The following is a 19,772-nucleotide window of genomic DNA, read 5'->3' on the forward strand; positions in this document are numbered from 1 at the left end:
AGCTTCATCCTGAGAAGGAAGTTAGCCTTCATAAATCATCCTCTTAGACTAAAAAAAAAAAAAAATTAAAAAATTAAAAGGGACGTATTTAAAGGTATTTTGTTAAAGCAGACGTTGGGCTCTGATTCCTTCTGGGCTGATGTTCTGAGCCCATGGAGCTGTGCACAGGAGCTCCCGCTGCCCCGGCCCTGCCAGCATGGAGGACACGACAGGGGAAGGCAGTCAGCACTGTGCTGAGCTGTGTGTGCTGACCCAATGGACAAGGCAGTGGGATGCCCGCGGTAATGGGTCTCCCCAAAACCCATTTCAAGGAACAGAAATTCCCCCCAGTGGGTTTGGAGGAAAAATCACTACCAGGCCTAACTTTTGCCTGGCCAGGCACAGCCAGACAAGTTCCTATGATTGATTATGGTGGTATCTCTGTATCTCTGACTTTGAACCATAACCTTTCTTGCTCACAATGACAGTTGGGACCTACCATTTGCCATCTGTAGAGATGGTGGGGGAGAGAAGGACTTTGCTTACATTAATCAACCAATTAAGAACAGACTTAAACAAAACACTAAAGCATAATAAAAACCTGACCGCTTAGCAGCTTTCTACTTTTAATCGTTGTCTTCCTGTCGGCTGCTATGGGCACAGCACCGCTGGGGCCAGCAAAGGGGATGGGGCAGCTCGAAGGGATGCTGGGGGTCCTCACCAGGACCTACAGCGGAAAAAATGCGGAACGTTCCCATCTGTGGCTGAGGAGGCTGCTCTGCGGGCGGCCATTTGCAAGGCCAGCTTTGGGCTGGGACCATCAGGGCGTAGCACTGATGGCAGTGACTTGCTTCTCCTGTCTGTGTGTGACCCATGGGCACAGCCCCAGCGAGGCCTCCTGGACTTCTGCACCTAGGGAAGCTACAGAAGTGGATGAGGTCATACTGTCAAGAAACAAAACATGTATTGGAAGGAATCGGCTCGAGGCATTTGCCCAGGTACTGCTGAATCGGCCCTTTGCCATGAAACGGTCTGTTCTGCTTTAAAGAGGTATATTTACGGGCAAGGTGTATGAAAGAAAACATAACTCCATATCTGATCAGCTAAGAAAACGTGCAGGGTTACTACAGTAAACATATTTTTGTGCTATTAAATAATCACAATACGGAACAAATTTGCAGAGGTTGGCCAAGATGGTCTCTTCAGCCCTATGCTCTACATCTCTTTGTCTATTGTTCTTCTTAATACGTTGCATCTGTAAAATAAAATCCCAACCTACTTTGTACAATTACTGCACTGAAGTCCCAAGCAATCTATCAAGTTGTCATACATTTTCTTCACATTAAACCTTTTTAAATCTTTCTTTTTTTTTTTTTTTATCCCCCCCTACATTTCAAGAAAATGCAAGAGAAAATTTACTTGGCCCCAAAAAAGCCACACTGAAACATGTCATTCATCAAGCCAGGCAACAAGATGTGTCTGTGATAGAATGTCAGGAAAGCTAACAATCCCCAAAGTAGTGGTATTAAACCTGTGGATGGTTTTTAAATCAACAAAATTCAGAGCATAAATGAACCTGCAGCCAACAAGGCTTTGGAAAAACTCCCTCTGGGTATGTTCCTCTTATGGAGATTTCCTGAGCCCCCGTTTTGCAGCCCATGGTGCTCTGCCCACCGCCACCTCTTTGCCACCCTCCAGACCCCACTGCTTTGAATTTGTCAGTGTGCTGCATCAGCAGCAAGAGGTGAAGTGAAACTGCGAGTGTGTTCCCAGAGAGGGAGAGCAGGAGCTGGTAGCCCGCCTAGCTGTGCCCATAGCCAGCACCTCCCTGGTGCTCGCAGGAAAAGGGACATCTTTTACAGATCCGCTTAAGGACCCCAATCGTTGCATTGCCATCACCCTCAGGGCTGACCAGCATTATAAAATGAAGGCAAAGCGTGCACTGCTGTGCCCTGGTGTGAGGTTGGGAGCGCCGAGGCCTCGCGCACACTGCTGCTCCCACTTCTCTCAAAACAAAGAAACCCGGGTAGGCTCCAGGAAATCCCATGTGCGACCATAACTAATTCATGCCCAACAGTGTTCGTGGCACTGTGGGGTCTTTGGGATGATCCCACATCTTGCCCAACATTGTGAAAACCCTGCGCTTCATTATCTTCTTTAATAATTCCATGGTATGTAATTTATTAAACGGACTCCTTATTTGTAAACAAAATGAGAGCCGCAAATGCGTGAAGATGGTCGCACTTCCTGGCTAAATAAGAGGCAGACAAAGAGCCCTAATGATGCACCAAAAATGCTAACCAAAAATGTACTCTTTAAAAAGATCACCAATTTAATGCTTTTTTGTATTTCATTTATCAGCCATGTAGTCATCATTCCCCTCCCTACCACCATCTGTACACACTTTCCCAATAGACCACCACAGCTGTCCCGTTTCTCACACAAACAGTACCTTTTATATGCTTCCCAACTGTTTTTAATAACTGTTCTGTGCACAGCACTGTACTTCCTTTGTTTTCTTTAAAAAAAAAAAAAAAAAAAAAAAAAAAAAAAGAGATATAATCCAAACAAACAGGTCATCACAGCAATCAGCAGAGGAAGGCAATCATGATGTTAAAAGCCTTCGTGCCCACTGATCCGTCCTAGAACCGCGCCGGTGGCTCCTAGCATCCATCGTGGAGCTGAAAAGTTCCCTACAAAAGTTGCTAAGGCAGACGAAGGCCGAGCAGAAACACGAGTGTGGCGGCCGAGAAATCATCATCCCTTTTACTGAGGAAACAGTATTAATGTTAAACACTGCTTGTGTGACCAGAGTAAGTTTCTCAAGGCTCTCAAAGCAGACTTATCCACTCAAAGGCGCTGCTGCCCAGTGTTGCAGAATTGTATGAACAAACCCATCCCATTTTCTTTTTCAGCTCCCACTCTTTTCACTCTGCCCCGGGGATGCTGGCAGCCCCCTAACTACAGTGGGAGGACATGGAGCACCCTGCCTGCAGCCAGCCTCACCCAGGAAACTCCCCACTGCTACTCTTGCCATGGGGATCCTGCCCCACACCACGCAGCGCAGTGTCCTTCAGTCCCAGCCCTGCACACACAGAGGTCTTGGCAGGAGCGACGAGCCCACAAGGAGCTCCTCACTGGTATGAGCATAGAGAGCCGAGATGGGACATGGACCCTTCTCATGCTGTTCTCCTGTGGCTTCATGCCCTGGACATAAAACCTCCCTTTTTCATACAAGAGCTTATTACTAAAAAAAGTATGACATGGAAGACAACTGGTCTGCACTCAAAATATCATGATTTTGAGTTCTAGCTTTTGACCAGAAAAAGAAACAGTGCCTCTCCATCCCACTCATGTACCCATACTGGAAAGAGCAGACAGCTCAGAGATGTGTGTGTCCATCCCCGCAAAGCACCAAGCCTCACAGGGGGTGTTTGTAGCTGCACCTACCTAAGAGTAAGCTGGACCAGAGCTGAAGCTGAGGTCCTCTACAGGAACAAAGCAACACCACCCTGACCACAAAACCCCACTCCTTGCCTGACTGCCCCTCGGTTGCTGCACAAGACCCAACCCACGCTCACAAGGCTGCGGCCGCTGGTCATGCCAGTCCTCCCTACAACACAAGCCATTTGTGGAGCTTTAAAACAAAACAGTTTGGGATTTACTTTATCGCTATGCAACAACTACTTTTTACTTTTGAACACAGTAACGGATGTAAATAGGTCCGTTGGCTATTTTTAATGAAGTCCTCATCGCATCAGGAAAAGTCCTTGTCACTACACAATGCGAGCATTGCAGTGGCTATCTCTGCCTAAAAGAGATCACTACAATAGCTGTGCTTTAGAAAAGCATCCTGCTACAAAGAATTCATTCTTCTAATTTACTTGAAACTACTTTGCCTTAAAAAGAAAAAAAAAAAAAAAAAGAAAAGAAAGAAAAAAGAACTGAATTAAATTAAAATTTTACCCTAAGTTTCCAGCATCAGTCGGCGATTTGGCTGTTTCCTTCCATATCAAATTAAAGCCGTACTGGGTAAAACAATCAGACAAGAATTTCAGTGAATATCCTTAGGATGAAATCTGATTGACAATGTACTTCGATATTAAAATCTCCAGTTAGTGTTTATCTTGACAATAAATGTAGCAACTACTTTACTTGCCTTTGATACCTTTACAGGGGTTCACTTTGCTCGCTCAGTGCATTACAAGGTATTTTGTAACACATGTACTGCCTTTAAACACCAAAATATTCCAACGGTAATTTAACCAGACGTGCTGTTTATTGCAAAGCTCATGCAGCTCATTATCTGTACCTCACACACAAGACTAAATCCGTAGGCGCAGAAAAACACAACATGAATAAAGCTGTCTCAACACCCCACTCCGTGCTCAGCTCTCCGTCCCGCAGCCTCCATCCGACAGGCTGCACACCACCTGCACGAGCCCTGCAAACTTCCCTGCTGCCCAGGGCTGCAGGTAGGACTGCTCCAGGCCTGGGTGCTGTACTGACATGCTTTCTGATGAGATATTTCTCCTGAGCTTGCCAATGCATTGTGCACATAGGGATGATGCTGTAGGCATCACTCCCAAGTACCTTAACATGAGGTGACGAGGGCTGGGACCAGAAGGGATACATGCACCACAGAGGATGGTGTAGAGAGGGTTTCGTTCTTGTTTAGCTGCTAATGCTATGAGTCATGTTATTAATATGACAAATGGATGAAACCAAAGAGCAGGAATAATAGCTACACCTCTGCGGTCACGGCGCAGTGCCGCGGTGGCAGGGTCAGGAGGATTTGCTGCAACCCGCAGCTCTTGCAGACAGCGCAGCATTGGTTTTATGTCCCATGGAAAGCACAGTGAGTCCCTGAGCCTGCAGCAGGACTGCGCATTGCTGGGTGGGGTCGCTGGGTACACAAAGCCACCAGTGCCACCAGCCAGGCACGCAACGTACCGCAGTGCTGGCCAGAATGGGTTGCCAGCACCAAGCAGGTGAGATGGGCAGAACAAAGGCACTGCTGGTACCCCAGATGACACCGCTGGCTTTTCCACCGTTGGGTGCCACACTGGAGGAAACCTCCATGACGCATCCTCCTGTGCACAAACCCTTCACACAGTGATAGTTTTGAGTGACCTTTTTGCATCATTGAAAAACCAGTAGGTTTTGTACCGCAGACCTGAGCAGATAGCAACCAGGCACTATCAGCTCACCTGGCCGATTGACCCTGCCTTGGAAACCCCCCAGTCCAATGACAGTTTTGTGATTCACTACAGATATATCTCACCCCAAAACATGAACATGCTGAAACATCCAATCATGTTCTGGCACGCATGCAAAAAAAAAGCCCATGGCAACAAAGACGACAGCTTGCCAATGGCAGCTGCTGCACGCACACACAAAATTAAACTATATTCTTCTGAAAAGGGATATTATTATGGCATTTGTTTTCCCTTACCCATCACCCTCACCCATTCCCTCATGAAATAAGGGGAAAATATCAACACATATCACACATTAGGAGAGAAGGACAGAGAAAGGGAGAGGTAGGCACTGCCCTTGGTCGGAACGGTATGGAAGGCGCAGGTTTTAGCAGCGAATCCAACTGGGTGGATCAGAGCTGAATGCATGGAGCTGCCCTGAAATACTGGCTCACCTAAAAGCGTTGTGTTGCAAATGCAAGTATGACATTCAGGCTTTACACTGCAAGGAGCGTAGGGAGGCCCGATGATGCTAAATTTCAGCAAGTTTGGTCGAGCTAACCCTTGGCTATAACACAAGCCTGCAAATGCATGCATATACATTAACGTCTGACGATACTCCTCTTCACCTCCTCTCCCCCATGCGGCCCTGTCTGATGCCTGCCATGCTGTTATGCAATGCACAAGATAGCCGTCTCCTCACTTGTGAAGATAAATGTCATATCGGACCTCTGACATCATGTATTCTCCAAGTAATTATTTTTGATATCATAAGAGTTATGCAGGGTGCACAATAAAATTAAAAAGTAGAAAGCAAGGTTAATAAGATTATCATGTTGGTATAATAGGTAATGCATTTTGCAGTATATCCTAAATCTGCCCTCTCAAAACGTAATTAAATAACGGTGATTTATATTTTAAAGGAACGCAGACATGCCGTGTATCCTCCTGCCCACATATGCTAATTGCTTTCAGCCCCAAAATCACACAGTAGTTTGCAGCTTTTTAATCCTCATGTGTAAATAACCCGATCCGGGTCCAAGTTATGAACAATGAAGTCCAGGAAACTTTCAGAATAGCATGTCATTAAACCCGTCTCGATTTTATCTCTCATCCAACAGCACGGATGTGCTCCGAAGCCCACGGGGGATGCGGGAATGCTGAGCTGGACACATGGGACGTCGAGGAGCGCGGCACCCAGGAGGAATACATTGATGGACACCCTGCAGACCCCCCAACCTTGCTTCAGGGCCTGCGTGCCATCAGGGCAGCATCAGCTCCACGCCTGGCTACGGGCGCTCTTCGTAAATGCAGGGGAGCGAGCGAGCTGCCTGCCTGCTGCCTTCAGAGGCATGAGCGCGCAGGACGGACCCAGCAATAAAAAGAGCCAATCGTTGGCAATTTTTTCCCCAAAATGGAAGGTTTCCATCAGCTCCTCGGTGAGCAGGCCAGCCCCGGCCAACCTTCCCCAATCTGCGGGCAAAGCCAGACCAACGGAAACACAGTGAGCCGCTCCATTCTCCATTTTGCACTCGCATGCCCGAGGCTGGCACACAAAATGGAGGGCCCTGCGCACCCCGCGGGCACGAGCCCACCTTGCGGTGGCCATGTCATCCTGCCAGGCTTCCAGCGGGGCTGAGCTCACCCAGCCAGCACACGCCAGGGCACCAGCGTGGAGCACAGAAGCACTTCCCCAGGATGTGTAAATATCTCTTCCAGTGGGACTACGCTGCCGTGAGCGACCCACCGGGCTGTCAGAACAGGGCACAGAATGCTCCCCCAGAAAGACTGGCTCGGACAAAGCTCCCCTGTTTATCGTGGGTATGGAGCTGTCTTTTTGGTGGCTACCATTAACCGACAATCACCACAGATGTAACAGATGAAGAGAAGAACGCCGCACGGATGGAAAAAAACGAATCGACACAGTCCTACCAACAGCTCTTCTCTACCCAGAGTCCTCACCGCCGTGAGGAAACACGCAGGGTCGGCTGCTGTTAGGAAGCTAAAATAATTTGCCCTGAATTTACAGCCTGTAATTCAATCTGCTGCTCAAGCTCCTGCCTGCGCCGGGCCGTGCAGTGCGGGGGCAGCACCGGGCGAGGACGGCCCAGGAGCAGCAGCCCCAGCAGGGATGGCCCCCGAGAGCCCCAGGCAGCGCTGTGGGTGCACCGTCCTTGGAGCAGGGCTGGGACCGGGGGCTGTGCTGGGACACCGAGGGGAAGCACTGAGGGGAGGGGGAGCGAGGCAAGGGATGCCCTTTCCTTTACATCCGAATGGAGAGAAAGACTGAAAATACAGAATCGTAATAATAAATAGCGGGTTTTATGAACAATTAGGATTCCACTGTCTCTTTCAAGGGTTTGAAAAGCTGACATGATGTTTTGGGTTCTCCAGATTCAGCTTTGAGGCCTCAACCAAGAGAAACATTCAGCCCCGCTGTGTACAGCAGTGACCACAACAAAGATTGTGGTTTCTCCCACACTCGCCTTAAATAGATCTAAATTAATGCTATTCATCATTGGGTGGAAAAGAAGGGAAATATAAAAGTGCAGTCGCTTGTAGACAAGCCAGCAGCGTTGGGTAACGCTCTCACCAGCACACAAAGCTCGCTGCTCTCTGGCCAAGGCCGGCTCCCAGCCCCGCATCTCCGGGCAGGAAGGCATGGAAACGGCAGCCTGCCCCATCACCTGGAAAACATCCTGAGCAGATCGCACACGCCTTCGCCCAGTGTTTATTTGTTGTTGCTGTTGTTGTTGTTGGAGAAAGGGGAAAGCTAAACCACATGACTGAACTCCTGCCAGGGCTTTGGGACGGAGCAGGCCGTCCCGAGTGCCGCACCACTTAGTGTCCGCATTATCACAGATACTCACCGGCTCGGTTACAGCAGCACGGGGAGCGCAGTTGTCCCGACCTAAATCCTGCTCCTGTCACCTCCTGCCCCGCACAATTGCCCGCCCCATGCCCCAACACAGAAAGCGCCGATAGATGGAGATATCTTTCTGTGCCACGCAGGGTGTGGGATTGCTGCGCGGCCGTGTTTGGGAGCTGGGGCTGCCCTCAGCCACTTCCACGTGGGACACACATGCAGCCTTCCAGCACTGCTGCCATACAGGGATGTTTCACCAGCCTAAAGTAATGCAAAATCTGCCTTCTCCTGTTCTTCCTTGAGCGCAGAAATACTACGAGAGGACTTCATTTCACTTTTTTTTCTTCGAACGTATACATGTCACTGAACGGCCAAAACTGATGGAAATGAAAAAAACACACAGTGAGTCCCCAGATCTCCCCTGGCCGTGCACAGGGAGCCCAGCACACCGCGACACCGGCTGCAAGGCTGGCTGAGCGGCTTGGTAAGAGTCAATGCAATAAGCCCCATGTTCTGCAGAAAGGCACAGGGTCTATTAACATCACAAACAAAACTTTAAAGACTGGTTTTGACGCACGCTGGAACAACCGTGTATTGGAATTAGGTTTTCAAAAGCCTTATATGCAGATGAAATGTCACGGATGCTTTAAAAGTCTTCAGATACATGTAAAAACGACATGTCTATTACATATTATCTTCACAGAACAAACACCATTTGAAATGTGCCTCTTTTTAACTACCGTTATGAGCTGTCTAAAGAGCATTTTGGTTGAAACTTGGGAGGAAAGGGAAAAAAAAAACCCACTGATCTTACACCTGCTCTTTAGCAGTGGGAAGTGGGTTCTCAATCTGTTAACATGACCATCTGGCCAATCTGCATATCACGGCGATCTGGATTACTGTACGGAGGAATGACAATAACGTAGCCAAAACAAAAGTAAAATGCATCAAATACTAACAGTAGCGCGGCCCTTTTGATTTTAAATTAAATAATAAACGTGGTATCACAGCAAAGCGGGGAAGTCGTCTAAATAATTAAATACGAGCCTTCGCCACGGCATAATTAAGTAAACAATATGGTGTGCGTCCTATAGGAGCCAGCAATACTTTGCACAGCCAAACGCCAGACTTTTGCAGAGCTGGAGATGCTGCGGCAGCTCTTTCCGTGATGCACGGCATTGTCAGAGCACCTCTCGCACCGCCGCACCGCCGGCCGGCCGCGGCTATTAGCGGGATTAATGCAGCAACAATCAATAACAATTGTACTAAAGGATCACGGTGCAAAGCGGGCTGTACCTCTCAGACTTGGAGCTAAGCGATACCTCCGCAGCATTTCGGCTATCTGCAGCCCCTTGCTTTATTCGCCAGGCTCTGCCTTACTCTGACTGGGGCCTCTCTGCGGTGCTCCAAGTAGAAATGTTTTAAATCTGCCAATGGGTCCACCTAAAGTTCAAGGTCGTGTGCCATACACTGCTGCCCAGGCAATGGCCACGGACTGCATTTAGACGCTCAGTGAATTCTTGCAGTTGCGGAAATAATGCTGACTTTTTGCATCTTCTCTGGCTCTTATTTTAAACATTAAGAGAAGCAGAAAAAATAGCTCATTGAAATAAACAGCCATCTCCAGCTTTTCCTTAAATTTCAGATTTCTAAACGTCCTTCCAAAAGACCGAAAGCTTTTCTCCCCCAGAACCACCTGGCTAGCACAACTTGCCTGGGACAGTGACGGCAGCCCTCCAAAAAAGCCAGAATCGGGCATCGCAGCGTCGCTCCCCGGCCCGGCATCCAGCCCTGCCCACTGCCAGAGCCTGCAGAACTGGGACCTTGCACAGAATTTAACTACTTCCATGGCGAGCCTTTCCTCCAATCTGATCACATTAGCAGAAGGAACTCCAAAGCAGTAAAAAACTCCTGAAAGTTCTCGGTTGAGTGCCTACTAATGAACAAAGGTTAACTTTATCTAAAAGGTCAAATGCCTGGTGGCTAAGGTTGTGACCTTAACAACTTAAATTGTGACCTTGCCACGTGCCTAGTATATTGCAGATTCTGATACAGATCATCTGGTAAAGGACTGGCCATAAATTAGCTTTACTGTTTGACTCCCACAAAGAAAACGGTTTGCCACAATGGTTTCCAACTTGTCATTTGATACAAGTGCAGAATAAGGGAAAACTAAAAAGCAAACCCAAGTTTAGGGTATGAAAATGCCACCTGCTTTTAGTTAAGCAGATTAGAAACTGCAAACTGAGAGCAATACTCTAAATTTCAATACATTTTTGGTCAACCTCTAATTCACAGAACACCGTTCTTCCTTTCCTCTCCTTTCCTTTTTTTTTTTAACGAAAAAGACACATCGTTTGTGTATTTGCATGTTTTTGTTTTCTCTTTCTAGCCAGTTCTTAAAGGGAATAATTGATTTCAGTAGCTTTGTGAGAAGCACTATTTAAATCTGAGCACATGTGTTCTCCTACAGATGATAGTGCCTACTGAAGAAAAAGCGTGGATTCAAAGCAATAATTATGGTGCACGTTTAGAAGGAGAGGGACATCTCGCTGCTGAAGTCATCTCGAATAAGGCATCTTGGAAGGGAACGCTCCCTCAAAAAAAAGAAGAGTTAAAAAAAAAAAAGAGAGAGAGAGAGAAGAAAAAGCACTACGGGTGAAAAGGTCACAATGGTTTTGGCACATATCTCCAAGCACGTTTCAGAGTCTGTGCCTCCTGCCAATACTGGCAACTTCTCAAAACTTTTAAGGAGGTAAAAACATTGTTTAGTGTTTACAAATCTTCTGTACTATAGCAGATGCTTGTCAAATCCGCTATATGTAAGTTGACCGGCCTACCTAATATCAGTGCTGGCACCTTCCTCCCCAGAGCTACCCGGTCCATACATTGCTGGAGGCGGCCCTGATGGAGCTACAGACAAAGGACCCTTAATATTTTCCTTTTGTACCATTCCTGTTGCGCACATGGCACAAGCTGCCATTACTGCGGGTCTGCGGGAACCAATGGCTGGCAACTTGGCCAATGTTCAGGTGCAACAAAGACTGCTGGGATACCTCGGAGGGGTGAAAAAAAGAGAGGAAAAAAGGGGAAAAAAAAGGTAGAGAGCTTCCAGCACACCTCTGTGCAGCGACACAGGGGACGCCTGACCCGCGATCCATCCTAAGCGTGGCGGTGCAGCAGCAAACCCGCAGCACAACGAGCACAGCGTGCTGCAGCCGGAACCACGGCGCGGTGTGCACCCACTGCTCACTGCAGACAGACCCTGCGAATCCGCAGCACTGAGGTCCCAAGCTCTGCACCAACGATCTACAGCAAGCAGCTCCAACAATCAGTGAGGCCGCTGCCCGTTGATGATGAGCGTAGAAACACATCAGTTTGCTATCAAGGGTAGTGTTTGCCAGCAGCACGCTGATAAGATGTTATATTCCTAATCACAATATTGAACTTCTACGGCGTCTCTTGCCTGGCTGCTGCAGCAGGAAGAGAACCTCTGGCCCCTTGCAGCACCCAAGCCTGGATTTCCCCTTTTCTCCCCATCCTGTGTCCCTGTGATCCTCCCTGCGGGCTGAACCCAGCCTCTGCTTTCTGCTGGCAACCCTCGCCCTGCGCAGAAGGCCGCTCTGCACTTAGGAAATGCAATAGGGACCAGTATTCAGCATCCTAAAAAACCCTAAAAGCCTGGGGCAGAGCCCTGGCCCTGTTCTCTGCTCAGTTCACAGCAGACGGTAATCCCTGCTCCATGCCACATAACAAAGCACAGAGCAAATACAGCCTTTGGGCGGCGGGAAGGTGAGCGTGATTCAATCATGCTGCAGGGCTGGGTGCTGGTTGTGGGGATGGCATGAGGAGGGCCACACGGTCAGCCCCAGTGTGGGCTGCATTGCAAGGGCATGGCAGGAGAATTTGGAATGGCCAAAAGTTCCTACGCACCCCTCCAAAACAACGTGGTGTTGGAAACACCAACTCCCAGTGCTGCAATTTGCTATGTTTCCTGTATATTTATATATACGGGGTCTGCATGGGTATGATCCCGCCCTCGCCCCCTGCTCTCTCCGCCTGCCCAGCCCCTCCACTTGCAGGCCAGCCTGAAGCCAGGCCAACCTGCATGTCCTATATCCGCCCTACACACATCCTCTCTACATCGTGTATCGGACGACCAGGGCCCAGCACTGCACTTGCTCACATCTTTCTGCAGCACAATTGCCCATCAGAGACACGATGCCATGTTATTTTCCACCCCAGCCCTCTGCTCACCCTCTCACACATTGAGGCAACCCCAGGCAGGTGGAGGACCCCTGCATTTCCCGTTTCATCACATATAAAAACAGTTCAGCCCTCCCCAGGCGCAGTATTATTCAATGAAGAATTCGTTTCAAGAACAGACCAAATTCTTTGTGTATAGACTGTGATGTTTCAAGGTTGTCTTTTTTTTTTAAATAAAAGGTTTGGCCTCAATTCCCCAATTTTTTACCCAAAATGACAACCTCACATTTGTTATCTGCACCTTCCAGCTGCCAACTGGGGCTCCTCTCCCTTTCCCATCTCTCCAGGTGAGGATGCCTGGTAGCCCTGACCTTGGGTATCCCAACCCTCTACAACCGCTTCATGCATAACAGGCACAAAGTTAATTTTAGAAGTAAAACATGAAAAAAAAAAAAAAAAAAAAATTGGGAATTCTCCCCGCGTTCCCTCCACCGCACAAAAAAAATAGAAAAATAAAAGAAGCCTGGATAATACCTGAGCAAAGTGCCCCAAACACCAAACTGCCATTAACCCCAGGAAAACAAGAGCTGTGCCCGGTGAAGAAGGGCAGATTTGGGGCCGCGCTCCCTCCCGCCCGCACCAAACCCGCCGGGACGCAGACGCGCGAGGTGGAGAAGTGGTATAGAAAGGCACTTACCTGCGGCGTGCACAAAGTATGCCAAATATAAATCGAGTTCCTTAACAGAAACTCCTATATGGTGGGGCTGTACGCACAGCCCGGGGTTAGAGCACTGTGGGGACTTTACAAGGCGCTCGCCATCAGTACTTTCGAGCGGAATACCTTTAAATAAAATCACCATAACGAGGTCCAACCTCCAGACCTTATCTGCCTGGCGAAGGCAGTCAATTCTTCTCATCTTGCCCTTCTGGTCTGGATTGGAAAGGACGCAACACGGAGGCTTTTTTCCTGTGACTGTGAGAACAAAATCCTCCCGAAATTCAGGCCTGATATCTTTCCGAAGCTTTGCCAGAAGTCTGGACGCCCATTTCTGCTTTACCTCGGGTTTTTCACTTAAGAGTTCGTCCTTCACGGCCCTCTCTTCCTCTTTTGACATGCGTTTCTCATGTTTTTTGAAGTATTTTCTCTTTCGGGCTTGCAGGTTGAACCATGTGTACGCAAACGCTCGGACGTGAGGCAGAAGTGCTTCGATGAAGGGATGAAATTCATCCTGAAAAAGTCACAGAGAAGCGTCGGTGTCACGCAAAGCACAGCGAGGCCCGAAAAGAGCCGAGCGGCCCCGACCCCCTGAAAGGAGAAGCGGGGCCAGGATCGGGCCCCCAGCCCCAGTTTGGTGGAGAAAAGGGCAGAAGGAGTTAAAGGCACGGGGCCGGCTGGGTGCGGGGACTCGGCCGCTCGCAGCGCGTATCTCCCTCTGCTCCCTCCCTGACCCCGCTGCTTGCGGCGTCGCCAGCGTGTGCCCGCCAATTTGGCAAATTCGGAACGCTCGGATGCCAATCCCTGTTTGTGTGGGGAAGTCTGAAGTATAGCGAAACTTTCCCAAAGATAACTTGGAAATGGCAGCGCGCTGTACAGTAACGCGCAAGTGGAGCCGTGCGTGCGAACACGGCGGCGGTGCTCTGCTTGGAGGACGGAGCGCCGCGGCCGCCCAGCTGAAATCTTAAAAAGCACCGAATAGTATTTAAAAAAAAAAAAAAAAAAAAAAAGGTGAGGATTACAGTCCATTAAAAAAAAAAAAATTAAAATTTTAATCTGACATTGCTGCATGTTAGGATTCCAAAGAGTTTTGGTAAACTGAAAGGAGACCCAAAAAACTGAAAAGCGCAGTGATAGAAAAGCTTGGCACAACTCATGCAAACACGCCAATTTTTTTTTTTTTTTTTTTTTTTTTTTTTTTTTGTGTCAGGCTGTATTTTCGTACACCCAAAAAGAAACACCGTACTTGGAAAGTTAGTTTTGCCATCCAGAGACACTGCTCTGTGCCAGGATGTGCTACAGATCCCCTCTGCCTGGGCACAAAGTAATCACAGTTACAGTGCTGCTGACCACAAAAAAATGCAAGAAAGACCCCTTTACTTTTGTAAAAAAAAATACAGATATAGATCTATTATGCAGAAATAGATCAATGTCCTCAAAAAGCACCACGTAAACCAGCAGAGGGATCGACCCAGGCAGTGCCATGCTGGGGCCGCACTCTCAGTTCCTACACCAAATGAATGAGCGCAGCGCACGTCACAGCGCCTGCGGGCCGATCCCACTGCTGCACGGCCCGATCCCATTGCCCACAGGGCCCAATCCCACTGCTGCAGGGCCCGATCCCACTGCACGTAGAGCCTCATCCCACTGCCTGCAGGGCCTGATCCCATGGCTGCAGGGCCGGGCGCCTCCAGGCTTCATGTTGGGCCCTGCGGGGATGCACAGCAGCTGCTGCACACGGGAGAGTTTCTGCCCTGTCCCGCAGGGCAGCGCTGGGGTTCACATTAGTTAACTTTTGAGTACCGAAATGATCGCGTGGAGCGTTTCCGACCCAAATCATTTTGGGTTGTAAATGCCATTATAAAAACAGAAATATCACATCCTTCTGATAACATTATTTGAAGTTCTATTTCTTTTCAAATAATGATGAGAAGTTGAGCACTCGGTAGCAGAAATACTCATCAGCAGACGCTGCCCTAACTCAGGAGCTCCTACTGACTTCCCTCAAGGTTCCCCCGCACTGATTCTGACGGCCCTTACGCTGTAAATACTTCAATCCATAGCGCTGTCACAGCGGTCATTTTTACTTTGAGCACAGAACGTGCAGAGCCATCCACCCAGCCCAGGAACCACAGGACGATGGATGAGCATTAACACCAAAGCAGGTAAAATAAAATAAATCACTCTGATGATTGACGCATTCCTTTTTTTTTTTTTTTTTTTTTTTTTCCTCCTCTCCCATCTTGTACTGGATGGAAGAGATCATAGTTTCAAATTTCAATAAAGTTTGGGGGGGGAGGAAAAAAAAAATAATAAAGATTGCCAAGAGTTTGCAGTCGGCAGATTCACAAAGTGGGCGAAGGCGCACGCGGAGCTGCTCTGTCTCTCCTACGAGGGAGGGAAGGAGACGGACCGCAGCTCCCTGCGAGCTGCCAAAACCCCAAAGCCAGCTCCTGCTCCTCCTGCCCCTCTTAGGGGGGAAAAGGCCTTTGTGGGGTCCTGGTTGTGCACACAGAGCGCTGCCGGACCGCGGGGAGCACTGCTGCGAGCAGAGCGCTCGCTGAGCACGTCTTGGTGGGGCTGAAATATTGCAACTTTTCTGCTTTCTGCAGCGCTTTGTCCTGACGGATCTCATGTGCTCGGGACTTTTTTGGCTCGACGCTGGACGCCATCCAAGAGCGAGCTGCTGTAACCTGCGCTGCAGCCCGTTCCTACAGCGGGAACCTGAGCGGGGAGGGAGCGGCAACACAGGAAAAAATATATATCTATTTAAAAAAAAAAAAACAACCACTTGAAAAGAGCCAGGGGAAAAAAAAAAAAAAAATTCAACAAAAAAAAAAGGCGGTGTGAAGGCAGGGGTTGGAGGCAGCGGGAGGTGAGCGGCCGTGCCAGGCTCCGGGTGCTGCTCAAAATGGTGCGCGGCGAGAAGAGGTTAATGGCTCACACAGCGACCCGCAGCCCCGGCACGGCACAGCCTGCAGCTCGGCCGGCACCGTGGCACAGAGAGCAAAGCGCCAGGACTGTGAGGTGGGAGGGGAGCGGGTCTGCACAGCGCCGTTATTGATTTTGGGGGTATTATTATAGCAAAAATAAAAAAAAAAAAGTTTCGGAAGTGTGTCAGTGCAAGCGTGCTAACAGATGTGCAGAGCTGACCGCAGCCTGGCTGCAGAAAGAGAAAGGGTTTAAGGAGCAAAAAGGAGAGGGGCTTTGCCTGTCCCCAAACTCGCCCAAAGGGAAACTTTTATAGCGTGTGAGCAGGACGGGTGCTGAGCCCTTGGGCTGCGTGCAGGCAGCCGTGAGGGAGGAAAGTTGTGCTGCACGGTGCCCAAAGTTGGCGGCCGCAGCCCTCGGCCCTGAGCAGCTCTGCTCCGAGAGGGCAGAAGGCGCAGCCAGAGCCCCAGCACTGCCTGGAAACAAGGTAACCTGCAGGAGCCCTGAGAAACACTTGTATCTCTGTGGATCCTCTCGAACCTAAGCCAGCCGCAGCAACCCTTGTGAATATTTTTACAATCCGTTTGCTTGTAAATCTATTAGGAGATGGGCATATGTTCCCCAACCGCTTCCGAGATCCTCTGCAGACACGGACAGCGCTGGGGTTTTCCTGACAGATGACACAAAACCTGGTGCCATCCAGGTACAGTGCTGGAACCGACGCGTTCCAACTCTGATGTCTGTGTCTCCCTTTCTGAACCGCTTTCCCTTTAAATCTGAACCAAAACTTCACCCAAATGAAAAAAGACGCACACAAAAAAAATCTCCCTTCCCAAACTCCCACTGATAAAAGCTCCCATCGATCCTGGAGGGAAAAATAGGAATCCTGAAGGGAAAAATAGCCAAGCCATGGAGAAGGGTGCCCCACTCTTATCGGGATTGACAGGGAGCACCCAACGGGGCTGCGGAGGGAAGGAAGGAGCTCCTCGGGAGGCCTCTTGCCCTCGCCTCACTTTTCCAAGTGTGCAACAAGAATGCAAGATTTTCTAATAGAAAAAGGAAAAAGAAAAAAAAAAAAAAAAAAAAAAAAAGAATAAAGCATTGGGGGGAATGGGACAGAGAGCCCCATCCTGTGGGTCGGGGTTACGTGTCCCCATGGCACAGCCAGGCCCTGCCAGCCCCGCACGTGGGGCGACGCGCTGTGCCCCCGCGGCAGCCGGGGCCGTGGGTGCCAGGTCGGGCTGCGGTGTGCGGGGCAGCCCTGAGCCCCGGCCCTACGGCTGCAGGCACTGGGGGCCGGGGGCGGGGGGGGGCCGGCAAAGGGAAGGGGATAAAGTTTGGCGGCTCCCGCCCTCTCGCTGCGTTTCGTCGCCTTTTCTCGCCGGAAAGCGCCCGGAGAGGCTTTCTCGCCGGCAAAAAAATAGGAAATAAAATAAAATTCAAATTAAATTAATAAGAATAATGGAGTCAAAATCTCCTGCAGGAGGAAATAATCTGGGGTAGGAGCCCGCCACAAAGCGTTTCCTCGTTAAACCATTATATCCTGCTAATTGGAGGTGTGCAATTTAGCGTCCTGCAGCAGGGCGCGGGGTTGGGGTGAGGGGGGGCGCCGTGCGGCCGTGCAACCCCGGGGGCACCGCGGGCCGAAACCCCCCCGGCCCGAGCCTCCCGTCCCGCGCACGCGAGGGGCGCAAAAGTTGCGCGGGCGGCGCTCCACGGGCGGGGAGCGGTGCGGGAAGGGGGGGGGACACGGCACGAGTTGGGGCGACCCCCGCGAGAAGACGGTGCAGCCTGCACTGAAGCGCGCGGGGGGTCCGCGGCGGGGTCGCGCGCGGAAATCGCGCGGGGAGAGCGCGGGAGGAGAGCGGCGGGACGGCGGGGATCCCCCTCCCCCCCGGAGCCCCGCGGTGCGGTGCGGGGTCGCGGCGGAGCGGCGCGGGGAGCGGCGGCGGCGCCGCATCGATCGCGGATGACCAAGCACCCGGCGGGGCGCGGCGTGCGGGGGGCGTCCCGCAGCCCCTCGGCTCTTAATTACGGCGTTAATAAGTAGGCGCCATTAGCCATGTGCCGACACAAATGGCCGTGCGGGAAAAGGGGGGAGAGGGGAAAAGCAACAAAGTTGAAGTTTCAGCGAAGCGGCCGCGTTCGTGCCCCGGCCCCGGCCCCGCAGCGCGGCCCCATCGCGCCCCGCGGCCGCTTACCTGCGTGAGACAGAGCGGAGAATACATGACTGCTGCGGGGGGCTGCGGGCGGAGGTGTGCGTGTGCGGGAGAGAGGAGAGAGAGGGGGAGAGGGGGGGAGAGAGGGAGAGAGAGGAAAAAAAAAGAGAGAGAGAGAGGAGAGGAGGGGGAGCCCCGAGCCTGCTTCTTGCTTTCACATTTCCAACTCTGCCAAACTGCAGCCAGCGCGGAGCCGCTCCATGAGCTGAACTTTAACCCCGCCTCGACTTTCCCGCACTACGCGCTCGGCATGCCTGCCCCGCGCGCCGTTAAAGGCATAGCGCCCGCCGCGCCGCGCTGCGCTGCGCTGCGCCGCGCTGCGCGCCCGCTCCGCGCCCGCTCCGCTCTGCGCCGCCCGCGGGGGCGGGGAGGGGCGGGGAGGGGGCTGCGGCGCTACCGCCTCCCTCCGCCCCGCAGCGCGCGGCGCAAAGTTTGGCTGCGGGAGAGGGGAGGGGGGGTGGGGGGGCACGGCGGGGTGCGGGGATGGATGGGGGCAGCGGGAGCGGCGCGGCCGTCGGAACTTTGCCGGTGCGCTGGCACTTGTCGTGCGGTGCTTAGTGAGCTTTGAAAATAAGAATGAAAATTAGAATAGAAATAAGGATAAAAATAATAACTGGGGGGGGGGGGGGGGAGGGCTGGAGCATCGCGAACAGAATTCCGTTTCAATTCCCGGCTCGTAACACCGCTCCGTAGAGGAGAAGCGCCTCCAAGCCCGCCCCGCATTGTTTTGGCAGCGGCAGCCTTTGGGGTTTTTGGGGTTTGGCCGCGCTCCAGCCCGCGCGAGGGGAGCCCCGTCCGTGTGTCCGTGTGTCCGGCCGTCCCGTGGGAACGGCGTTTTCCCACCGCCGTTGCCCCGACGGCAAAGGGCGCAGCGGGGGCCGCGCTTGGCGCTGCGCTCCTCGGACTGAAAATACCGTGGGGGGCAGCGCGCAGCGCTCTTTTTCGCCCCCGCGCGACCCCCCCGACCCCCGCTCCCCCGCGCAGGGAACTTTTCGGGCCGTGGGACGGCTCTTTGCGCCCTCTAGGTTTGGGGGTGCGACCGAGCGCTGCGCGCAAAGCGCTCCGCAGCCGCGCAGAGCAACGCGAGGAGGGCGAGGGCGGGGGCGGGGAAGAAGGGGGGATAAAGCGAGCCAGAAGGGGTTTCCTCAGCGCTGCGCGGGTGGAAGCGCAACTTGGTGCTCTTTTTTCCCCACTCAGCTTTTTGCTAAATCGCAACATTTGTTCCTTTTCTTTTCTTTCTTTCTTTCTTTCTTTCTTTTTTTTTTTTTTTTTTTCTAAATAGCACTTTTCTCTCTCTTTCTTTTTTTTCTTAATATTTTGGGTGCTAAATCCGGAGGTTTCCGCCGCTCCGTTCCCAACTTTGTCGGAAAAGGGAAAAAAAAAAAAAAATAATAAATCCCGGTTAAAAAAAAAAAAAAAAAGCCTAAAAAAAAAAAAAAAAAAGGTGCGCCCCTCCCCCCGGGGGAGTTCAAACGTCGCAACACCCACCCCCGGCGCTGATTGGTCAGCGGGGAGCTACGTCACCCCACCCCGCCGCTCCCATTGGTCTGCACCCCGGTCCGTCCCTGCGCGTCTTTGTGCGCGGCCGCGGCGGCTCCAGACGGCGCGCACGGAGCGGGCGCGCACGTACGGGCGGCGCTCGGGGGTGGGGGGGGCTG

General features: G+C 51.3%; 1 protein-coding gene across 15 annotated transcripts in view; it reads right to left on the reverse strand.

Annotated features, from left to right (window-relative positions):
• The window catches only part of NFIA (nuclear factor I A), a 231,301-nt gene extending 212,959 nt beyond the window's left edge, over positions 1–18,342 (reverse strand). For 13 of the 15 annotated variants that reach the window (XM_052666951.1, XM_052666959.1, XM_052666962.1 and 10 more), the window contains exons 1-2: positions 18,097–18,235; positions 12,947–13,478 (exon numbers count right to left, since the gene is read on the reverse strand). In XM_052666951.1, the coding sequence (XP_052522911.1) occupies positions 12,947–13,478; positions 18,097–18,123 (559 nt within the window). In that variant the 5' untranslated portion in view covers positions 18,124–18,235. Of the gene's footprint in view, positions 1–12,946; positions 13,479–18,096 lie in introns of all 15 variants that reach the window. The other 2 variants (XM_052666963.1, XM_052666961.1) reach the window with 1 other exon arrangement.
• Positions 18,343–19,772: the final 1,430 nt, after the last annotated feature.

This window comes from Tympanuchus pallidicinctus, unplaced genomic scaffold (assembly GCF_026119805.1).
Source record: "Tympanuchus pallidicinctus isolate F22 unplaced genomic scaffold, pur_lepc_1.0 scaffold7, whole genome shotgun sequence".
Lineage (NCBI taxonomy): Eukaryota > Metazoa > Chordata > Aves > Galliformes > Phasianidae > Tympanuchus > Tympanuchus pallidicinctus.